The sequence below is a fragment of the Rhamphochromis longiceps genome, linkage group LG11, assembly GCF_057381845.1.
Source record: "Rhamphochromis longiceps isolate RC_006_pf linkage group LG11, R_longiceps_female_GT1.1, whole genome shotgun sequence".
In the NCBI taxonomy this organism is placed as follows: domain Eukaryota; kingdom Metazoa; phylum Chordata; class Actinopteri; order Cichliformes; family Cichlidae; genus Rhamphochromis; species Rhamphochromis longiceps.
The window spans coordinates 18,647,688-18,667,148 of record NC_140567.1 but is presented as its reverse complement, the minus strand read 5'-3'; the positions used below and the strand labels follow the sequence as shown (position 1 = coordinate 18,667,148).

Below are 19,461 nucleotides of genomic sequence, written 5' to 3'. Positions count from 1 at the left end.
ATATCTGCATGTGATCTTATGAGCTCCGCAAAAGTGCAAATATCTTAATAACACCATTCTTCTAATGCAGTCCACATTTCTGGACATCAGCAGGCTTGTGTCTACTTTATGTCAATCTGAATTTAAATTTGACATGCTGTCATATTTAATTATGACAAATATGTTGCACCAGTGGTCTGTAGATTTCTGGCTCACCTTCCTCCACCAAAAGCTAAGGAGTCCATATCCCCTTTGATAAAGAACATGTTGTCACCGGTCCACTTGTACACCTGCCCATGATACAACAGAGCACATATTAGAAGATACTGTATGACATATTCAGTGATGATATAAGAGAGAAAGAGAAAATGTAAACTAAAAAACACTTATACAGCATATACATCATATTTAATTCTGTGTCTGCTGCTGATGTATGAAATAATTTGTCTCACAAAGCTTTAAACACAACACAAAAGCATATAAAGGTTAAATACCCACCGTGCTAAGTCTCCTATATACACAGCAGGCAAACATGCCTGAGCGGTCCTTTGGAGTGGTTTTTACAGCCACTTCCCATATATAACACAACCATTCTCCTTCTAGGTCTTTGCCAACTCATGAGGGAAATATTTGGCTCCTTAGCTGCTAAATGCTTCTTTCTGTTCACCAACTACTTGCTGACTGACTGGTGCTGAACAGGGAGTGTACACTGGGTTTTAACAGGGCTTTTGCACCAAAAACAGCTGCCTGCTAAAACTGGGAGTGAAGTTACAGAGAACCAAAGCAGTAAAGCTGGTGGCCAGAGAGCTAAAACAAGCTGCTGAAAGCTCTGCAGAGGTGGGGAGAACTGCAGGGTGTGTCGCTATGAGCAAATGCAAACATTAGTTCTCCTCACTCCTCCATTATTGGAGAAGAATATTCATTCAGAAGTGCAAAAAAGTTACAAAATCTAACAGTGACAAAATGTTATACCTCAAACTCTGGATTAAAGGTGAAGAGGAAGGTCTCTCCGGTGCCATAAAAGCCATCGCTGACCTTAAAGGGCTCGGATGCCAGCGCACCAAACACCTGAAGTTATTAAAAAAAACAAAATGACAACAACAAAAAGGTGATCAGTACCATAACAATGTGCCACTGTGGTTAGCTTCTTAAATTTGGGCGCGTACCTGGCCGTCGCTGTCTTTAATGACCAGGAGCACCGGGGTGTCCTGGGCCTGCATGGATCTGTACAGCGTCTTAATGCTCATGCCGTGCTTTGCAGTGCCAAAGACCAGCGTCCATGGGTACCCGATGGTCCGCGGAGGGAGATTCCTGGCAAGCTGTGTGCGGGGAAAATAAATTTAAAAATACAGAGATGAAAAAGGAAGGGAAAAAAATGAAAGAAAGAAAATGAAACACAGAAAGGCCACAGCCACCAACGCTCAATTACATCTGCGGTGACCTTTTAACACTCTCTGGCGTTTAAGGAGGAGTAACAGGGCTGAAAACAGTGAGAGCAGTCTCAAGAGAAAGAGAGGCCCAGCAGACCCTGAGAGAGCACGCTGCCCTGCTGCTGACTGACTCGAGGATTAACGGCGGCTGTGGTGTATGGGGAGATAATGCCGACAAGGCGCCGGAGGAGCGGTACAACTTATGTCTCATTTTAATGGACAGATAAAACAGACACTGACTAAAACATGGAATTAAAGTGACAACTTTTTACTGCTATACAGAACAAGGACCTTTAAATGTTCTGTTCACGCTCAAACAATTCCTCAGTCCCTTTTGGCATTTTTCTTGTTGGATCAGCACTTGCTCCAGTGGTGGAGCTGCAGCAGTCATATAATCAGCAGGCTGGGAATGAAGCCACGATTAGGCGAGGCCTGACTCAGCTCACCTCTGCACTGCTTTGAGCCAGGCCTGAGCCCCGAGCTCTGTCCGCAGGGTGATTAAAGAAAGCTTGCATATTGGCACTCTATTGGTTAATAAGCCAAGTGGGACTAATTTGGAGCTCTGGGTGTGTGTTAACTTGCAGTGCCTGCAAGGCACACAGTACACCTAACAGCAACATGAAAGGTTGGTGACTTGGATGTCTGTTTCATGCATTTCTCTTTCATCTTTGTCACCGCTTATTTCTAACTCTTTGCGTTGGCAGGATTAACAAACCAAATCTACCTGAAATCATCCGGAACACAATAAATAAAAGAGAACATGTTGATTCCTGCTTTGAATGAGCAAACTATCCAGTTCATGTTTCAGCGCCTAATGTAAAGCGTCCTGATTTTCAAGTGGCTGTCGTCCTGAGATCACAATTTGTAAGTTAGACCGCCATGAAACTTTACACACGTACTTTACAGCTTAATCAATACTATGATACTGATAACATTTATTAAATCAGCGTTTTTCATGGAAGGAATGTAACATTAACCTGAGGAATGGCCAGGTTATAACCAGTCAAAACTAATGAGATTTCACTGCTAAATCCTCACAATAACTTTTATGTTAAAATTCTTATCACCTGCACTAGGAGTCTGGACCTGTACTGACAATATATATTAAAGCCAGTCACCAGCTGGTCACCTGCTCATTTTTACTGGTTACCTAAATTTTAGCTTTAGCATTTTAGCTAGAGTTAAGAAAACCTCATCTACTGTGGATCCAACAATTATTTTTTAGATTCTCATCTCTATATGATATTTAGAGAAACAACAATTGCAAGTTTATGTTACTAATGTCCAGGGTGGAAAGAAAGCTAATCTACAAAAGAAGTCAAAGCAGCAGTAGCTGACACCCAAAGGTATATTTTAAGGCTTTCGTGTTAGTGTTTAGTTTTCCACTAACTGACAAAGCTTTGAATGGACAGCAGTACTCTCTGTGATGACATCATAAACATTGTAACAGGGATATCGTACAAATGTTGGTCACTGAAAATAAGCACTTGACAAAAATCAGGCGATTTGTTTGTCGGTGCTGTTGCTTCTGCTCAGTGTATCCACCTACCCACCTAACAAATGCTACTAAACTTATTCAAGCAGTGAATGAATCCTTTTCCCAAACACACAGTTGGAAATCAAGACTGCAAGGTAGCTCTATGAACTGATGACTTAATTTGTTTGGGTGCTACGACATTTTGAAAGTAAAACAAATCCTCAGTTTTTTACATGTCAGATTTCCAGCCTGACACAACACACAGGCGTCTCACAGAGATTTAAAGACTAAGATGAAGAAAAAAAACAAACAAAAACAAAAACATTTAATGCTAATCATTATCAAATCATAAGAAATTTCTAAATATTCTGTGGTTTCCATTTTGTATCTGTAAAAACAAAAACTAAAAAGCTTACTGCCAAGCCTACTGGGTTATAATGAAAACAGGGAATCTATTATATTCACTTTCAACATACACTAGACAGTGGGACTATTTTCATCAGTTGACACGCCTGTGTATTTACAGTAACAATTGCACAGGTAACACTAACATGGAATAAAAGACAGCATCAATGTTCATTATAACAAAGGAACAGGCTACCCGGATAACAAAAGAGGAACAGGCATGTGCTCTTAGTTTTGGATTGTTGTTGGAAAAATATTAAGTTTAGAATACCGTCAAGTTGCATGAGATGAGATTTTCTGCAGCAGCACTTACTTTCTCTATCTGGTCGGCCTCCAGGAGTTCGCTGGGTTCTCTGAGGTTGGGTTTGAACGTGTCGGGCTCCAGCTCAGTTTTGACCGCGCCATGTTTAGAGTTCACCTCTTCCTTGGTGGTAATCTACAAGCACAAATACTTGTTAGAGATGCACTGACAAGACGAGCTGCACTTCCAAAGAGCTCTGATACTGGATGCGTTCAAAATAGCTACGGTCTTCCAGTTGCTACTTTTCGTAAAAGGGCAATGACATGACCGGCTTTACTAGTCAGGCTGTCTACTAACTTCCAACAGACATCTGTGATCTGCTGAGGCTACAAAAAAATTGGACAGGAAAGTATTAAAAAAAGACAACAACGTAGAACTAGATAACCAACTCCACAAAGCATAACAAGTTCAGCTAAACAGGCTGGGCGATAGAGGAAAGATGGGGAAAAATAGCTTTTTAACTATAACTCAATCTCACTAACAAAATGTACATTTTTCCTCCATTTGGGGGCTTTTCATTGTAGCCGTTGTCCTGCCAAAATTACAAATGCAGTGTTTGCTAGCAACACACTGATAATCCAACAATGTGATGATGACAGCTGAATATCTTCCTGCCACTCTCTGATGCCAGATGACTAGGATCAGTTTGGCACAAGTGGGAGAAGCATTGCAGAGACACTGTCTGGGAGAAGAGAATGCTAAGTGAATAGGAAATCGACCCAATGAATAATTTGCACTCCTATGTTTGACATTTTCTCTGACCAGCCGACTGTTTGGGTTATTTATCTTTCTCAATAACAGAGGCTGATTGTGGAGCACTTCGCCACTGATGACTGGGATGCTATCATGTTTCGGTCCCCATTCAAATGAGGCCTGCCTGCATTGTCCTCAGAGAACATCATTCATCCTGTCAGGGGAGTCTTACTTCAACCCTCTTTCCAATTCGCCATCTCTTTGTTCTGCAGTCCTTCAATGTCTCTCGATTAGTCCTAAGGCAGGCTGCGCTCTTTACATTCAGCTCATTTGAGTAGTACAGGCAATTTGTATTTTCGAAAAAAGTTCTACAATAAAACCCCATCTGTGTGTTTCCTGTATACAATCTACATATCCATATAGAGCTAGCGACACTGATCTACCAGACTGATCTAGTGGAATGAAGACTAACTAACAAGCTTTGAAGAGAATATGTGAGCTGAAAGTACTACATTTATGTTTATTTAAAGCAACAGGGGCATCAGGAACAGGAATAGCAGCAGCAGCAGCAGCAGCAGCAAGTAAAGCTTCAGTGGGGAGTCTAAAATAGACCGTGTTGGTGCAGCAGATTTGGGCAGAGTGAAGAAAGAGGGGGCAGACGGGGTTTGGTCAGGGCACCTGGAGTCGTTTGCAGAGCGAGCGCAGATCTTCGCTGTTTAGCGCATCGATCCGACGGTGGTACTCCGTCAAAGACACTACCTGGTAGTACAAAAACAGGAACAGGTGGAACATAAAACTCTGCCACTTCTAATGCTGACCATGGGGAGAAAAAAAGTTGAGTTTTGGAAGTCAGTGTGCGCTCAATGTACACTCCTCTGTTCCAAGAAGGTTTGTGTTTGAGCTTTGAATAAACAAACTTAACAAAATGTTTACTTTGGGTAAAAGAGAAGGGGTTGGAGTCTTTCAGAGCACTCAGTCGTTTTGCATGTTTGTGTAACGTAATCAATAAAACTTTCCTACTAGATTGATTTGGTTATATTAAGTATTAACTTGAACCAAACATCGCTACACTGGAAAGGAAAGCACAAGCAAGAGAGAGACTGAGACAGAGCAGGAGTGAGAGGGCTCCTTAGAAGTTACACTAGATTTTGGATGTGTGAACATACAGTGATAACAACAGAAACAGCTGTGGTCTGACTGCTGCAACACGGTTTGCTGGAAATCACAATCCACCAAACTACAACTCAGACAGACCAACACAACACAGTGACCTACTAAGCATGGCTTCATTCCAACAAAGTTCCACCCAACAGACAGCTGCAGCCTCCAATAATCCACTATGTCTCAGCAGAGGGAAGAGACTCGTGTGTGAGATCACAAACAAACAGTCATCTAAACACTCTCAGAGATCTCTCTTACAATCATGAACACCGTGAGAGCCTCTTTTCATTAATTTTTCACACAGCTTAGATAATCTTCTAGTCACCTCGTTGCTACAAGTGTAAATAACTTTTTAGTAAGAGGCTACCTTTATACAAGTCTCAATAATGCAGCAGGAGTGGTAAAAGACAGCCCTCATAAAAAATGCATCTCTGCTAACCTTCACCTGCAGCTAAGGGCACTTTGGTAAGACTGAACCTGAAAACGGGCAAGCTAGTAGCACGTTAGCTTGGAGGGGCTGCGGCAGACTCAGACGTGACTGAAATGATGACCTGGAGCGATCAATGTCAGAGGAAACAATAATTTAAAAAAAAAAAAAAAAAAAAAAAGACAGGTCAGTGATTGAATTTTACCAGTGTGATAAAACAAGTGGCTAAATGAAAGGCAGAAGTACGGTTTATGAAACTGAGGGAAAAAGTCAAACAGCGTAACTTTAAATAAACAGGGGTATGACTACAGAGCTGGATCCTCCATATGTCACCTGGGTCTGGAAACTTTCGCACCCCGTACAGAGCAGCGCACATCCTCGCTGGCCAAAAGAGACAGACAACGGATATGAGCTCTGTCCTGACTGCCAAACAGTGGTCACATAGTAGCCACTTTGTTAAACACCAGTCACTAAACTGCACCGGGTCAAGCTAAAGGGCTAGCAGGCTAGTTAGCCTTGCTAGCGACTTAGCGGCATGCTAATAATAATAACAACAATAACAGAAAGCAGGGATATACAATGGTGTAGACAGAAAACATGAAGTAAGCGACATACACAGGTGTACTTAGGGGTCAGCTGTTTCTCTTGCTCCTTCACCCTCCTAGAAAACATTTCCTGTCGAACTGGGCGAGGTTAAAGCTGGAAAGTCATATTAGTGATCCCTTAAGTTTTCCCAGTGTAGCCCCGAGTTGGTATTGAGCCTGACAGCCCGCTTGACTAAAATAGAAACACTTTTCCCCCCAAAGGGGTCTCTACTCCGTGTGAGTTGTGTGACACTGCTAACATCCAATAACAACACGGGTTGGGAGGAGACCCGGTTTCCTATTGGATAAAAAACGATGATGCCATCCCCTAACTGACAAAATTTAAAGATACAGTACAGCAATATTTCAGGAGGTATACACTTGTATATTTTAAAGATTTCTGAGTGATAACAAAAAGAAAACATTAAAGTGTATTACATATATTATAAAGTTAAAAAATATATATTTAACTAAAACAAATACAATTAAATGTAAAGCTGCTTTAAAAGTCTGTTTTGTCAGTCTTGCATTAAAAACAAACACAAAACTACTAGTTGAATATCCATAACATCGCGCTGTGAAAAAGACATTGCTCAGGTTCCTATTTACTGATTCTGTAATGGATCGTGTAGCCTCTGTTTGCCAGAAGCCCAGGGAGAAACAAATCAGTCCACTTTGTTTCCTACATCATTTATTTACATTCAAAGTTAAATGTACCCCCATGTATCAAATTCTTCACACAATGAATTCATCCTTTCATTATCCACAGGGCTGTCTGAAGTCTCATTTGACCAAATCTCATTCACTCTGCAGAGGCTAACAGCCCTCTCCTCTGCACTTTCTACTATCACTTCTGTAAATCTAGACTAAAGACACTATGAATAGCAAGTTTTGCAAAGAAGGAAGGACTAACATCTGTGCCACTTTTTTTTTTTGATTGGGGGGGACTTTTAACAACTCAAACAGCACGAGCAACTCATAATGGTGTTTTTGCCATTCAGCAAAAGACATTGTGAAAGGCTGACAAACAGGAGTGACAGTCACACAACATGTGGTGAAGCTACAATACAGCGACGGAGAAGAATCAACAATTACACAAACATGCAAAACACTTTGGTTGGAAGTTCAGAGAAGCGCAATTCCAAGCAAAGCAAGTGTTCACACGTCTTGAAGAATTTACACGTGATAGAAAACAGACACAAAAAAATTTACAGTTAAACCAAGAAATGTGCAGTGGTACCCAGAGGTGCAAAATATAGAAGCAGAATACAAAACTGAGGCTCAACAAGTACACATCTCAAATGGTAGCACACATTACGTTTACACTATGCATTGCATAATGAAAGCAAATTAATGTTATTTAACATTTAATTTAACATATATAACAATAAAGAGCAATTTTAACACATACGATCGTTTGCTTCACAGGATATGGATTAAAGCACAGTGGAGAACTCACTTAATCCATGTCCGCTTGGCTCATGACAACACAACATGTGCACTTTTAGTAAAGTGAAGAAACTGTTTTAGCTGTGTTGACCTTACCTCCCACTCCTTGACGTTGAGATCGGTGATGGGCTCATGCTCATTTGTTTCCTTCACCTCATTCTTCTTGACAACCCTAAAGCCAGGCTCCTGTCCCATCCCTCCGACCCCCTCACCGTACATGTCTGGGCTCCACTGCATGAAGAATACATACAGGTGGTCTGACCTGCAAGAGACAGTCAACACAACATTCACATATTATTATCCTATATGGCAAATGTGTTTGCTAACAGCTACTTACTTTCATATTATGGGAACCGTGCTACACTAGAACTTATCTGACGTCCTTTTTTTTTTTTTTTTTAAGTGGCCACCATCTCTTGGAGAAGACGACTGGATTCTTAGCTGCTAAGAATCCGGTTAGTTGGTGTCTTTGCCATTCTACCATGTAGGGCAGGTAGTATGGAGCAGATTTATCGGAGTGGGTGGGGTGCTTTTTTAAGAGATCAATGTAAGCCATATGATTGAACCAAAAGACTAAAGTTACACGTGCCAAAATAAAGGAAAGCAAAACAAATCAAAAAGATAAGAGAACCTGCAGAAGTTGCAAAGTTTTTCATCTTTCACTTTACATGCAGTGACACTCGTCCACTCTACATAGACAGAGCAGCTTTAAGTAGAGACATCAGTGGTCAGTCTCTCAACAATGTGGCAACCATTGTGCCCCCTCCCCTCTCATGTTGGAGACAGAAGAGGAAATCGCTCGATGTCAACCATGCAAACAACTGAAAATATCAAATAACACATGAAGAAGTTGCAAACAAAAACAGGACACAGCCTTTGTTGTGCACTGCTTGGGTTGGTATAGAGAAAGAGCTGTGACAGAGACACGCTGTTGGGCTCTATTCAGTGCTATAGTTGTGTATGGTTCATTCAGTACCCTCCTTTTCTACCAACAGCTATGCAAAAACACTTAAAGACACATCATCCAGGTCGCAGCACATCTGGGTCAAACTACAAAGAGACTAGCAGCGTATAATGAAAAGCACAGTTGGCAGCTATTGTTGTTAATGAAGAACACAGCAACACCTTAGCCTGGTTTCAAAAATTAGTAAGTGGCATGTATTTTAATACTAGCTTTGAATCTGCCATATCCCTGGGCGATTAATCATGAAAGTAACGAGCATCACAGCAAACTTGTTGCTATCAGGTGGGGAATAGTGTAGCTAAGCATTAAAAAAACAAAACAAAACAGGGCTTTAACGGGCAAGATTTTACAAGTTCAGAACGAACAATGATGGCAGGGAAGTTTCTGCACTCAAGACACTCAACACATTGCATGATGAGGCCATGATTATGGTACCATGACTAAATAAAAGAGACAGGCCTGTTTATCTGACTCAAATGTGATTAGCAGCCTGGATGAGTGCCACGATGCTGCAGTAAAACTATAGAAAAATACTAAGAGCAGAAGTAGCTCTGTGCAGCATTTTTGTCTCCTTACTTTTAAAAGGAGTCCTAAAGTATCCACAAACCAGCGACTCTGCAGTCCAGTCTGTCAAAAAAATGACCCTTTTTTTTACATTTTAAAGAAAATTGACTTATTAAATGAAACTATTAGTTCAATTGGGATTAACACGCCAAATAAACCAATTACAAGGAATTGGACTGGAAGCACACAGTTTCTTGTGATATGTCGCCTTTCAGTGTGAACCGCTCTAATGTAATTACGACTACTGCTGACTTGGCAGGAACTGTACATCCACACTGATCTTGGAAAAACTCATCAACAAGCCGAGGCTATTTTCAGCTGACGTGAAACATTACAGATTTCGGGTCAGGAAAAGTTCATGAACACATTCATGGGTATTCTGAGAACACAAATCATGGGCTTTTGGAAAGAAATAAGACAATCAGTCACGTGTGTGCCCCTGCGTTTCCCTGCAGAGTGAATAAATAATAAATCATCTTGCTGTCTAGCACAGGCGGCAAAGGGAAACGGGCACAAGCCACAGTGGGAGTTGGATCTGACACTGAAAGCATGTTTGATTGGTTTCAAATATTAAAGGCAGTGGAGGTTAGGTGGCTTAGCTATTGTTGTTTGTTAGGGATATAAAAGGATCATAAAGGCTCACTTTACATTGTTTCTATCTCAGATACTTCAGTATTAGCTGTACGGTTTTAAAACCTGTTATTTTGATTACTATAAACCTCATAAACTTGCACTGAAACACACTGTGCTAAGCAGTAGCAGGTGGTGTAGCAGAGATACTGACCTTTCCTGCGGCACAGCGAACCAGTACTCATGCTTCTTTCCCAGCTGGGCGTACTGCTGCATGGAGGCGCTGGCGTTGGAAACAAATGTCTTCTTCATAGGCTTCCCCACTCGCAGACACAAGAACTTGTGAGAACGATGCTTCCGCCTCTCAGCCGACCCTGTACCTGGACAAGGGATTGATTACATGGTCATAGCATACATATCTTAGCGTGGCTAAATGACTGTTTATTCTACCCTAGCTCTCATTCTTTACTTGAGTTTTAAATGGATCAAGCTGAAAAGAAATGTGTTAGCAAGAGTTAGAGTCAGGTCAGTTAGGCTTAGTTAAATATTCTGTATCCAATGACATCTTACAACAAAATACAGCTGCCTAACAAAGTCGCACACTCTTTTTATTAATGGCCTTATTTATGTGACCTAGTTTTCTGTCTTTTATTTACTGGTTACTTCAGCTGGCATTAGTGATTTTGTGGCAGAAACATAGCAGATGACAGAAATAAATAGAGTGGCACACTATAATTGATAGTGACACTGGGCTTCTGCTCATGGTGCATTATCATTGGCCTATTATGAGGCCACAGCCCTGCTAGCCCAATGAAAAGGGCCAGTGTAATATCACCACGGCAGTCATATGGTACGTGCTCCCGATCGGACAGTATGTAACTGGGAAATGATGACAGAAAATAAAGATACATTTTTCAAATGCATTAATTTGATTTGAATCTGCTTGTTTTGGTAGCCGCTGCTGTCACTTGTGTGGGCTGTGCTAATGCACACAGAATAAAAGGGCAGCCCTGCTGAGATGCCCGGGAATTAGAACTGCTTCTGCAGCTCAGCTCTGTGTGCGACAATAATTGCCAGGGAGAAAATGGTAAATCTTTCTCCCACTGTCTCGTCCGCCTTCCTCTCGGGGAGAGAAATCTGCTCGGAATCACAAGTACGTGTTCAGCCAGAGTGGGTTATGTGGACACATGTGAGTCAGTGATAGAGACAGACTCGAGGCCACTGTCGGATAACGAGACTGCTGCTGCAGTTTTTCAACTGATAATTGTCTACATTTTACAATCCATTTTCCAAATCACAGATGATTTTTTCCGAGGATCTCTTGAGCGCTTAATGTATTTCCCGACTGACATATTGCTGCAGCAAGGTAATCCATCACAGTGAACCCTCAGCTTCCTTTATAAAAAGTTACAGAAAGTCGAGCACTACATTTGCAAGCTGTCTCAAAATTGAACTCGAAAGCGAAAGCATAAGCCAGCGCAGACGCTTTAAAAACAATGATGTGTAGTCGTGAGTTGTTGCATTACAGTGGCTCCTGTTGAGCTGCCCGCACTCTAGACAATAACGTTAAATAAAAGCAACATTTTGTTTGCTTTTGAAGGCGAGGATACCATAATGAAACAAATGGAAAGCAGCGGCTGCCTGGAAGGTCATGCAGCATTGGAAAAACTAAGTGGGTAGGAATGTTACGTATTTCACTTCTTCAAGGCTGTTTTGTGTTGCACTTTATTATTTCTCTGGCATTTGTGGCCACAGAAAGAGATATTTTGTTTGGTGTGGGGAGACTTGAATGTAGGGAACAATGGCCCTGGAATTTTAGCTCAGTTATGGCACTAGCTACTTACAAAATATGAAAACCTAAACTTAAGAAAATGTATAAAATTGCAAGTATCATTAAAGCTTTTTTTTTTTTTTTCTTTTTGACAGATGCTTTTTATAAGTTACCAAAAGGTATTTTTGATGTTTGACATTGTCAGAACATTAGTAACCTATTGTATTATGCTTTTATCATGCCACTGAACATAATCATATTGATTCCTCCTTGTGGAGTTTGTCTAAATGAATGTGAAAGAAAAACTAGAGAAGGAGGTGAAAATGAATAACGCCTCTGTGAATGCCATCTCAGAAGGTGTTTTGATGTTGGGGTTTAATCGTCACTGTGTTTCCCCTTTGAGGGGGCAGGTGTGTTTGTGGCATTGTGCCGTTTGATAGGCTTTAGCTTATTGCCAAGGAGGAGTGGCCCGGACCACCAAAGCCAGAGATCAAAGAGCTGAATAAAGCCCCATAAAGCCTGGAAAGCTCCACCAAGCTGATACCAGCAGAGACGATGCCATTTCCCTTCGTCTTTATATTCCAATTACTAGCAGTGAGGCAGAGCAGAAACGGAAAGGTTATCAGGAACTAACACGAGAGAAGCGATTCAGAGGCAGGTATTGAGCAGACAAACTCACTTTGATAGTGTTAAAAAAACGTGGATGCAGAGGTGCAGCTAAAAGACAACATGAGGCCAGATTCATGGTCTGAAATGTCTTGCAGCTGCAGCCTCAGGTAGAAATGATTCGTTTCCTGACTGTAAGTCAGCATGTGTGTTTACCCTCTGCAGAGTTCTGCACACCGTCCCTTTGCGTCTGTTCTGCATCCTCCTTCTCCTCCTTGCCTTGTTGCATAGTGTCTGTTTGGGAGGCATCTGCACCCTGGTTGGCATCCACCTGTGGACTGGCTGAGACAGAGGTGGTTTCTGTGGCACCAGTGGTGGCTGAGCTTTGGGACCCTGGGCGAGAGTTGCTGCTGCTGGGACCCTGGGCCTGGCTAGTGGTGCTGCTGGTGGTGGTGTTATTGGTGGTAGTGGGTGTGCTTGGTGGCTTCTCTACGCTGTGTTGCTTGGATCCCATTGGGAACTGGTTATCGTTCTCTGTGGCAGTTTCTGATGGATTGTTCTCTGCTTTCGACACAGTAGGTTCTTCCGGCTGGCTGGCCGAGCCACGGGCACTGCCTGCGGTCTGGGAGCTGGCAGCCTCCACCTGGGTGATGGTTTGCACAGACTCTGTGGAAGCGCCAGACGATTTGTCTAAGCGCAGATCCTCACTGGATGCCTGCTCCTCCTCCCGAATGGGGGACAGCTCTGTCTCGGTGAAGACGTCTTCGGAGAACGAGCCCTCTGTGCTGCGTGGGGCTGTGCTGCCGCTGTCATTGGTCCCGGGCTCCTTCAGGCGCTGGTCTGGTTCCTTCTGCTGTGACGGATGTCTCTCTGCAGGCAGGGGCTCCAGGTCACTAGAAACATTAAGCAGAACATCACAAAGTTCAGCATGCAATCCACAGAGGGATCAAATCTTTACACAAATCCTGTTTGACAGACTGGGGCCATTACGTTTGAAATACGGGTGGCATTTCAAGTGTTTTGGAGACCCAGGCTAAGGAATGTCAACTTCTGCTGCGTCTTTTTGGTCAGTGTTTCTAAAGTTTGTGTCCTTTAGCCACTTCTTGATCAACGATTACTTAAAGTGAATCTACAATTTGATGTGTTTCCCAAATAAAATCTCACTGAAATCTAATATTCACACACCATATTAGTAAATTCAGCAACAGGTTTCCTATAACTGCTCTTGTTGTTATAGGTTGTAATGTACTAATGAATGAGATTGAACTCAACTGGATAGTAAATTATGATGCGATCTCCCATCATTAAACTGATTTTGTTCACCATATTTGTGTCATGAAAATTCCCAAAGAGACCCTTGGTTAATCATTAGCCATATCCTGAATAAATAAATTGGTACAAATAAAAAAAAAGTTCTGTGTCTCCTTTTTGGAGAGGTCAAGCGCAAACAAGAAACACTTGTGTGCAGCGTAACCAGCACAGTGTGCAGAAACCCATCCTGCAGGCACTTGTTGCTCAGCTGTGTAGTAGAGAGGGGCAGAGGGAGAGGAGACAGAGGCGACAGGCCACAGCTGAGAAACAGCTGGGTCTGGCAGAAAAACCAGCCATTTGCCAGCATTATAACTGCTCCACGGGCAACAATCAACCAACTAAATACAGCTTTGCCCGGACCCTGCTACCACCAGAGGAAGCGTGGTGTTCAGGGTGGGAGAATAGCTCATCAGGGCTCATAACGCTGCAAAATATTTATCACTTAACTTCAGCAACACTAAACAACCAAAGTAAAGAAAAAAACCCAAAACAGATTAATCTGTGGGAGGAAACACAAGTGAATCATTTGAAGTGGCTGCTTCCTCCCTGCACTGAGAGGTGAGCAATCACAATGTAGGAGGGCAAAGGCACACTTCATTAACCCCGCTGTAATTGCCGTTTCCTTTTTATTTTGGCGTGTAGGGGAAAGGAATTAAACTGTCGGTTGGCTGCTGATGCAATCTGACTATGGGTGCAGCAGAGGAAAAAACATTGATTACAGCGAGGCTGCTGCATTTCTGTCAGGGTGAAAGTAAGAGACGGACGCGTGGAAGATATTAACTCAGAGTAAATGAACAGGGATTTATGTAGGAGGAAATCAGAGTTAGAGGCATTTATGGCTGCATATGCTTTAAATAATGACATCTGTAGTCCACAAGTCAGCTTCTAGTACAGCACAGCCTGCGCATACTGTACGTCTGTGTTTTCTCTTACTCAGGGACGGTCTCTCTGATCTTGGGGTCAGTGATCTCCTTGCAGATGGCAGCAGACTGCACCTCCTCCAGGGGACACATGATGCCGTACTCCTCGCACCCGTGGGCCTGTACCAGGGGGTCCATGCGGTGAGGGTCGAACATAATGTTGTTGGGCGTCACCAGCAACACCCCACTAACTGCGCCCTGAAAGCAACACAGAAAATAAAGGGAAAAAAGAGGGGTGGGTGAGGAGATCCATCACACCCTTTTTTTATACATCAAAGGAAGCACTTAGCATGTTATCCAGCATGAAAGATAATCAAAAAGCACTCTGCAATACAAACAACCAGAGGCCGAATCCATTTTAGACCACAAATGTCCTAAATCAAGTAGAATTATTGACTGCCAGCGCTGACCACTTCAGTGCTTTCATTTGGTACCTGGGAGTGAATCAGCTGCAGTTCGATACAATGGATCTGTGTGTGTGTGACAGGCTGTGTGTATTTCATACTACTGACCAGGGGGTGTGGGTGTTCTTAAAGGTGAAATTTTTCTTCCCTGCTGTTCAGTTGTTTTTATTCACACTAATATCACAGCTCAATTTAGTCAGAAGAACTGCAAACACTAATTAAATTTGCCTCCATCACATTTAGAGCAGGGGCCTGGAATGTGAGGCAGGATTTGGGCTTTAGTAACGTTACTTCTAGATGAGCCACGGTGCTGCATACCTGCATACCCAATCACGTTTTACAAAGGTACCACCTGCTGACCAATCATCACCTGACCTGGAAGACCCCTCTATAGTTTCTAGAGACTGTCAACAAGTTTTATGCTTTTCCCTGATGCAATGTTAAAGCGTTTTTGCCCTATAAGCCTTCATACAGTGATATAAACCTAAAAGAGAACAGCTAAACCTTGATCATGTTGAATGCACTTTTTTTTTTACACATTTTAAAACCACCAGAGATGCAGGTGAATACCGAAAGGCTGTCTTACACAGTATAAAACACAATAATTGACAGAATAGTCAGTTGTAATCATAGTCAGATCTTCAGTGTTGTCAGCTTTTCTTCCTAGCTTTAAATAGCCTTAAATAGTGGCTTGCACTTTTCCACTCAAATGTCTCTTAAGCATTTAGCCTGTGTCGTGTGTTTAACCTCTTTATATTTTTCTAATGTTGCAGTTTTCTCTCTTGATAACAACCTTGCATGTGGCTGCTTAGCCTGATTGCTGATGTTAGGGGTAAGTGAGCACAGATAATGAAAAGATATTCTGGGTATGTGGAACTTGCTTCGTAATCCCGGCCCCAGAAGACAAAGAAGACATAAACACACTATTTAACCGTACTGGAGACCTTTTAAGAGCTTGAATTTAGAGAACACAGTTTACAGCCCTTCAAGGAGCCGCAAACTCCCTGCTTATAGACCTTCTGAGCAACATTAGCCATTATCAGCTGAATTAAACTACAGTGAGCAGGAGAGACACTTGGCCTAATGTGCTGCTCCACAGGGTTATTCATATCTGCCCACACATGTGCCCACATCATCAGTATTTTCTATACTTTTTTATGTGCTTTTATTACAATTCATCTGTTTTTTTATGTTGGAAATAATAACAATAATAATAATAATCATAATGGAAACAACCAGGGAAAATGTAAGTAAATGCAAACACATTTTGGTGTAATGACTCTGATGTTGCTGAGGTTGTTAAGAAGGGCACAGCAAAAGCAACTAGAAGAGCAAAAGAATATTAAAATGGACACAATGACTCACAGACAGAATTGCACATTTATTTGATTCTGGTATGTTCAAGGGAAGGATTTGATATTTTCTTTGCTTAGTTCTTGTATAATTCTCAATTGTTGGCTTGAACTCTTAAAAAAAGCACTTGACCCTTGCACTGAGTAACTATACAATGGTGGTGATTAACAACAACTTCACTGAACATCATTTTCTTTAAACTCGTCTGATACTTTTGACATCTTCTGCTATTTTCTTTCTGAAGTACTGACCTCCTGCATCTGGCAGCTTGCAAATTTAACTTCTCGCCAGCACACCCACTTCAGACCTCTCGCTTCCTACTTATACTTTTGCTGTCAGCAATTGTGAAGTTGTGAACACTTTTAAATGGATGCACTGCTCTTTATATTCATAGCTCACCTTGCCATCAGTGATGTACTTGCAGTTGATCTTGAGGAACTTCTCTGTGAGGGCTTCTTCCTCCTCAGACGTGGATGACACCACTCTGGACTGGCGCAGGGCTGAAAACACTGGAGGGTGAATGGCTTCTGGTTTGGGAGGGCCATCAGAGTCCTAAAGGAAAGATGGGTGGTGGCACAGAGGGGAAATATCATGCGTTAGACTGCTTCTCTGATTATAATGTGACCTTAAAGCAGAACTCTTCGGGCTTAGCGCAAAGACCTGGGACCAGATTAGCAAAAAAAGGTGTTGTCCTCTATTGATTGTTTTCCACTTTATAAGCAGAGTTGTATCTGTTTAAAATGTGCTAAGACTTAAAAATAGGGGTGTGGCCTCTTCAGTTGGTAGATGTGCCAATACAAGGTGCTGTAGCTGACTGCTGTCTGCTAGCCTTCACCTCAGCTAATCTGCTTAACTGGACCTCTTGACTCTTTGCTGCCTTTTGAAGACTATTAGTGAAATGATCTGCTGTGTGGTACAGACTATGAAATTGGTGGTTTTTATGAGTTACTAAGCACTACATAGCAGACATGCATGCCCCTGTGTGGCACAAGTTAGTCGATAAATTAACACTCCACTCTCTTGTCCATATACGGTCACCTTTGATTCCAGCCTAAAAAAAACCAAAACCAAAACCTGGTGATGGCCAAAATGACAACGCTGAGGCTTAAAAATCCAGATATTTGTAGTTGACATCATGGTGGCTTCGCCAATCTTTTATATAAAGCTTGGACTGGTATACATGAATACGGTCTCTTTCATCAGGACTGTAATCATGTTGTCCAAATCTCTAAATAGGTTTCAACCAAGGAGACCATAAATGAAGAACAAGCATAGCTCGCTTCACTTGGAAATACATGGTGTAACTAATCTGTGCTTCGTTTCATCAAACTAATGTGTTTGAGTCCCTAAATGTATTATCTATATATAAACGGATATTTTCTGCACAGCGGGACAATCAGGTTAAAAGAAACCCAGCGATGAGTCAAATGAAAGCACCTCCTGTGTGCCTTCACATCACACGGGGTAATTATTTAAAAAACATCAATACGAGACTAGAGCTTTAATTACACACAACCTGATGTTTAGTTAGTGTAATTTTTATTAAAGACTAACATGCCCTTGAGTTAAGAGTGATGGTTACTTTTGTACAGTGGGGCGCAGTTTTAAAGAGAGCAAAGAGAGGCTCTTATTTTATTTATAAATAGATGGCAAAAACTTAAAAATACCCTTCACATGAAATAAAATCAGCATTCAGCTCTTAATATTGTACAGTCATGAAGTGATTATCAGACAGTAGGCCTTTCACCTTTACTAGAAAGGAGCAGCTGTGTTTTGAGCTTCTTGACAATTTAGCATTTCTAGGCTGTCTCTTTGTGCCTGTTTGCAGTGATCTTTGAGCGCTCTGTCATCTTTCTCATTCCTGTGTGTAGTACTTTTGCACATCTTTATCTCTCATAAGTAGTTTTGTATCCATTCAGAGTGATTCTATGTATCTCAGCATCCTTTGATTCATTCATTCATTTCATTAAAGTAAAATGTAAAAAGCTAAATGTCAGCCAATACAGAAGTTTAGTCCAGGGCTGTGTGCAGGCTGTGCACAGTAGTCTTGTTTAGTAATCCATAAATGACTCCAATACCCATCACCTTCTCCACAGCAGCTTCTTTACTCGTGCAATTAAGCCGAGGCAGTTCATGTGTAAAAGAGTCTACGAGAAGTAGAAAGTGGTTGTCTGTGGAGTGGAAAGTAAACTGAAGTTACCAAGTCTCAGAAAAACAAGACACCAAGCATGTATTTCAACATATACCCGCCTCCTGCATCCAGCCCCAACTGTAATAAAAAGGGATAAAATGTATAAAGGTAAAGACAGGGCTTTAATGCTAACCAGCAGACACGCGGAGCAATACATTAATGAAGCATTTGCAGACGTGCGGACGTAATTAAATAAATATATTTTCCTCATAACCGCACATTATTCTGGAGCCTGCCAGATGGCACGCAACCAAGAAGGAATTTCAGTTATGTCTCAGCTACATTGGTCCTTTATGTAGTACAACGACATATACATTCTAAGGCAATTTTATTAGTGTTCTTTATTTACACCATGGTTAATGCAAACCACCACAGATGGCGTGTGTGTTCGGCCGGAAACACGAGGTGAGGTGGGATTGGTGAGTCTACCAGCTGCCTGTTGCCATGCAATGACCGAGCCATGGGGAGAGAGTAACCGGCGTGAGTCCACAGGGACAACTGTTAGTCTGATTAACCCCATATCATTGTCTGCAGGAAGGACTGTCTGAGCTGGGCAGAAAACAGCAGCAGAAGCAGTGGACACAGTAGCTGCTGTGGAGAAATAAAAAGGCGAGGAGGTAAAGAATGCTGAAGGCAATGAGGGGCACGATTGGAGTGAGGACGAACAAAAAAAGAAGAGCTGGACGTAAGAGGAGTGTGTGGGCGTTATCATCAAGGGCGGATTTTGACCACGAGGGGAGGGCGTTTAGAGCCGGTGGCGAAGTGAAGAGCGATGAAGAGCTACAGTAGCAGCGAAGTGAAGAGCTTAGAAGAAGAGAGAACCCGGGCCTGGAACAACTGTCTGCTGTCCTCCTGACATCCACCCCCACACCTCTCCGTCTCCCAGTGCAGTCGACAAACA

At 42.1% G+C, this 19,461-nt stretch overlaps 1 protein-coding gene across 5 annotated transcripts in view; it reads right to left on the bottom strand.

Annotated features, from left to right (window-relative positions):
- The window catches only part of oxr1a (oxidation resistance 1a), a 180,444-nt gene that overhangs the window by 2,345 nt on the left and 158,638 nt on the right, over positions 1 to 19,461 (bottom strand). For 4 of the 5 annotated variants that reach the window (XM_085422592.1, XM_085422591.1, XM_085422593.1 and 1 more), the window contains 10 exons: positions 16,769 to 16,921; positions 14,626 to 14,810; positions 12,598 to 13,274; positions 10,219 to 10,384; positions 8,003 to 8,168; positions 4,964 to 5,044; positions 3,605 to 3,727; positions 1,146 to 1,298; positions 952 to 1,047; positions 196 to 269 (listed from right to left, as the gene is read on the bottom strand). In XM_085422592.1, coding sequence (XP_085278718.1) covers positions 196 to 269; positions 952 to 1,047; positions 1,146 to 1,298; positions 3,605 to 3,727; positions 4,964 to 5,044; positions 8,003 to 8,168; positions 10,219 to 10,384; positions 12,598 to 13,274; positions 14,626 to 14,810; positions 16,769 to 16,921 — 1,874 coding nt within the window. The remainder of the gene's footprint in view (positions 1 to 195; positions 270 to 951; positions 1,048 to 1,145; positions 1,299 to 3,604; positions 3,728 to 4,963; positions 5,045 to 8,002; positions 8,169 to 10,218; positions 10,385 to 12,597; positions 13,275 to 14,625; positions 14,811 to 16,768; positions 16,922 to 19,461) is intronic. The other variant, XM_085422594.1, reaches the window with a different exon arrangement.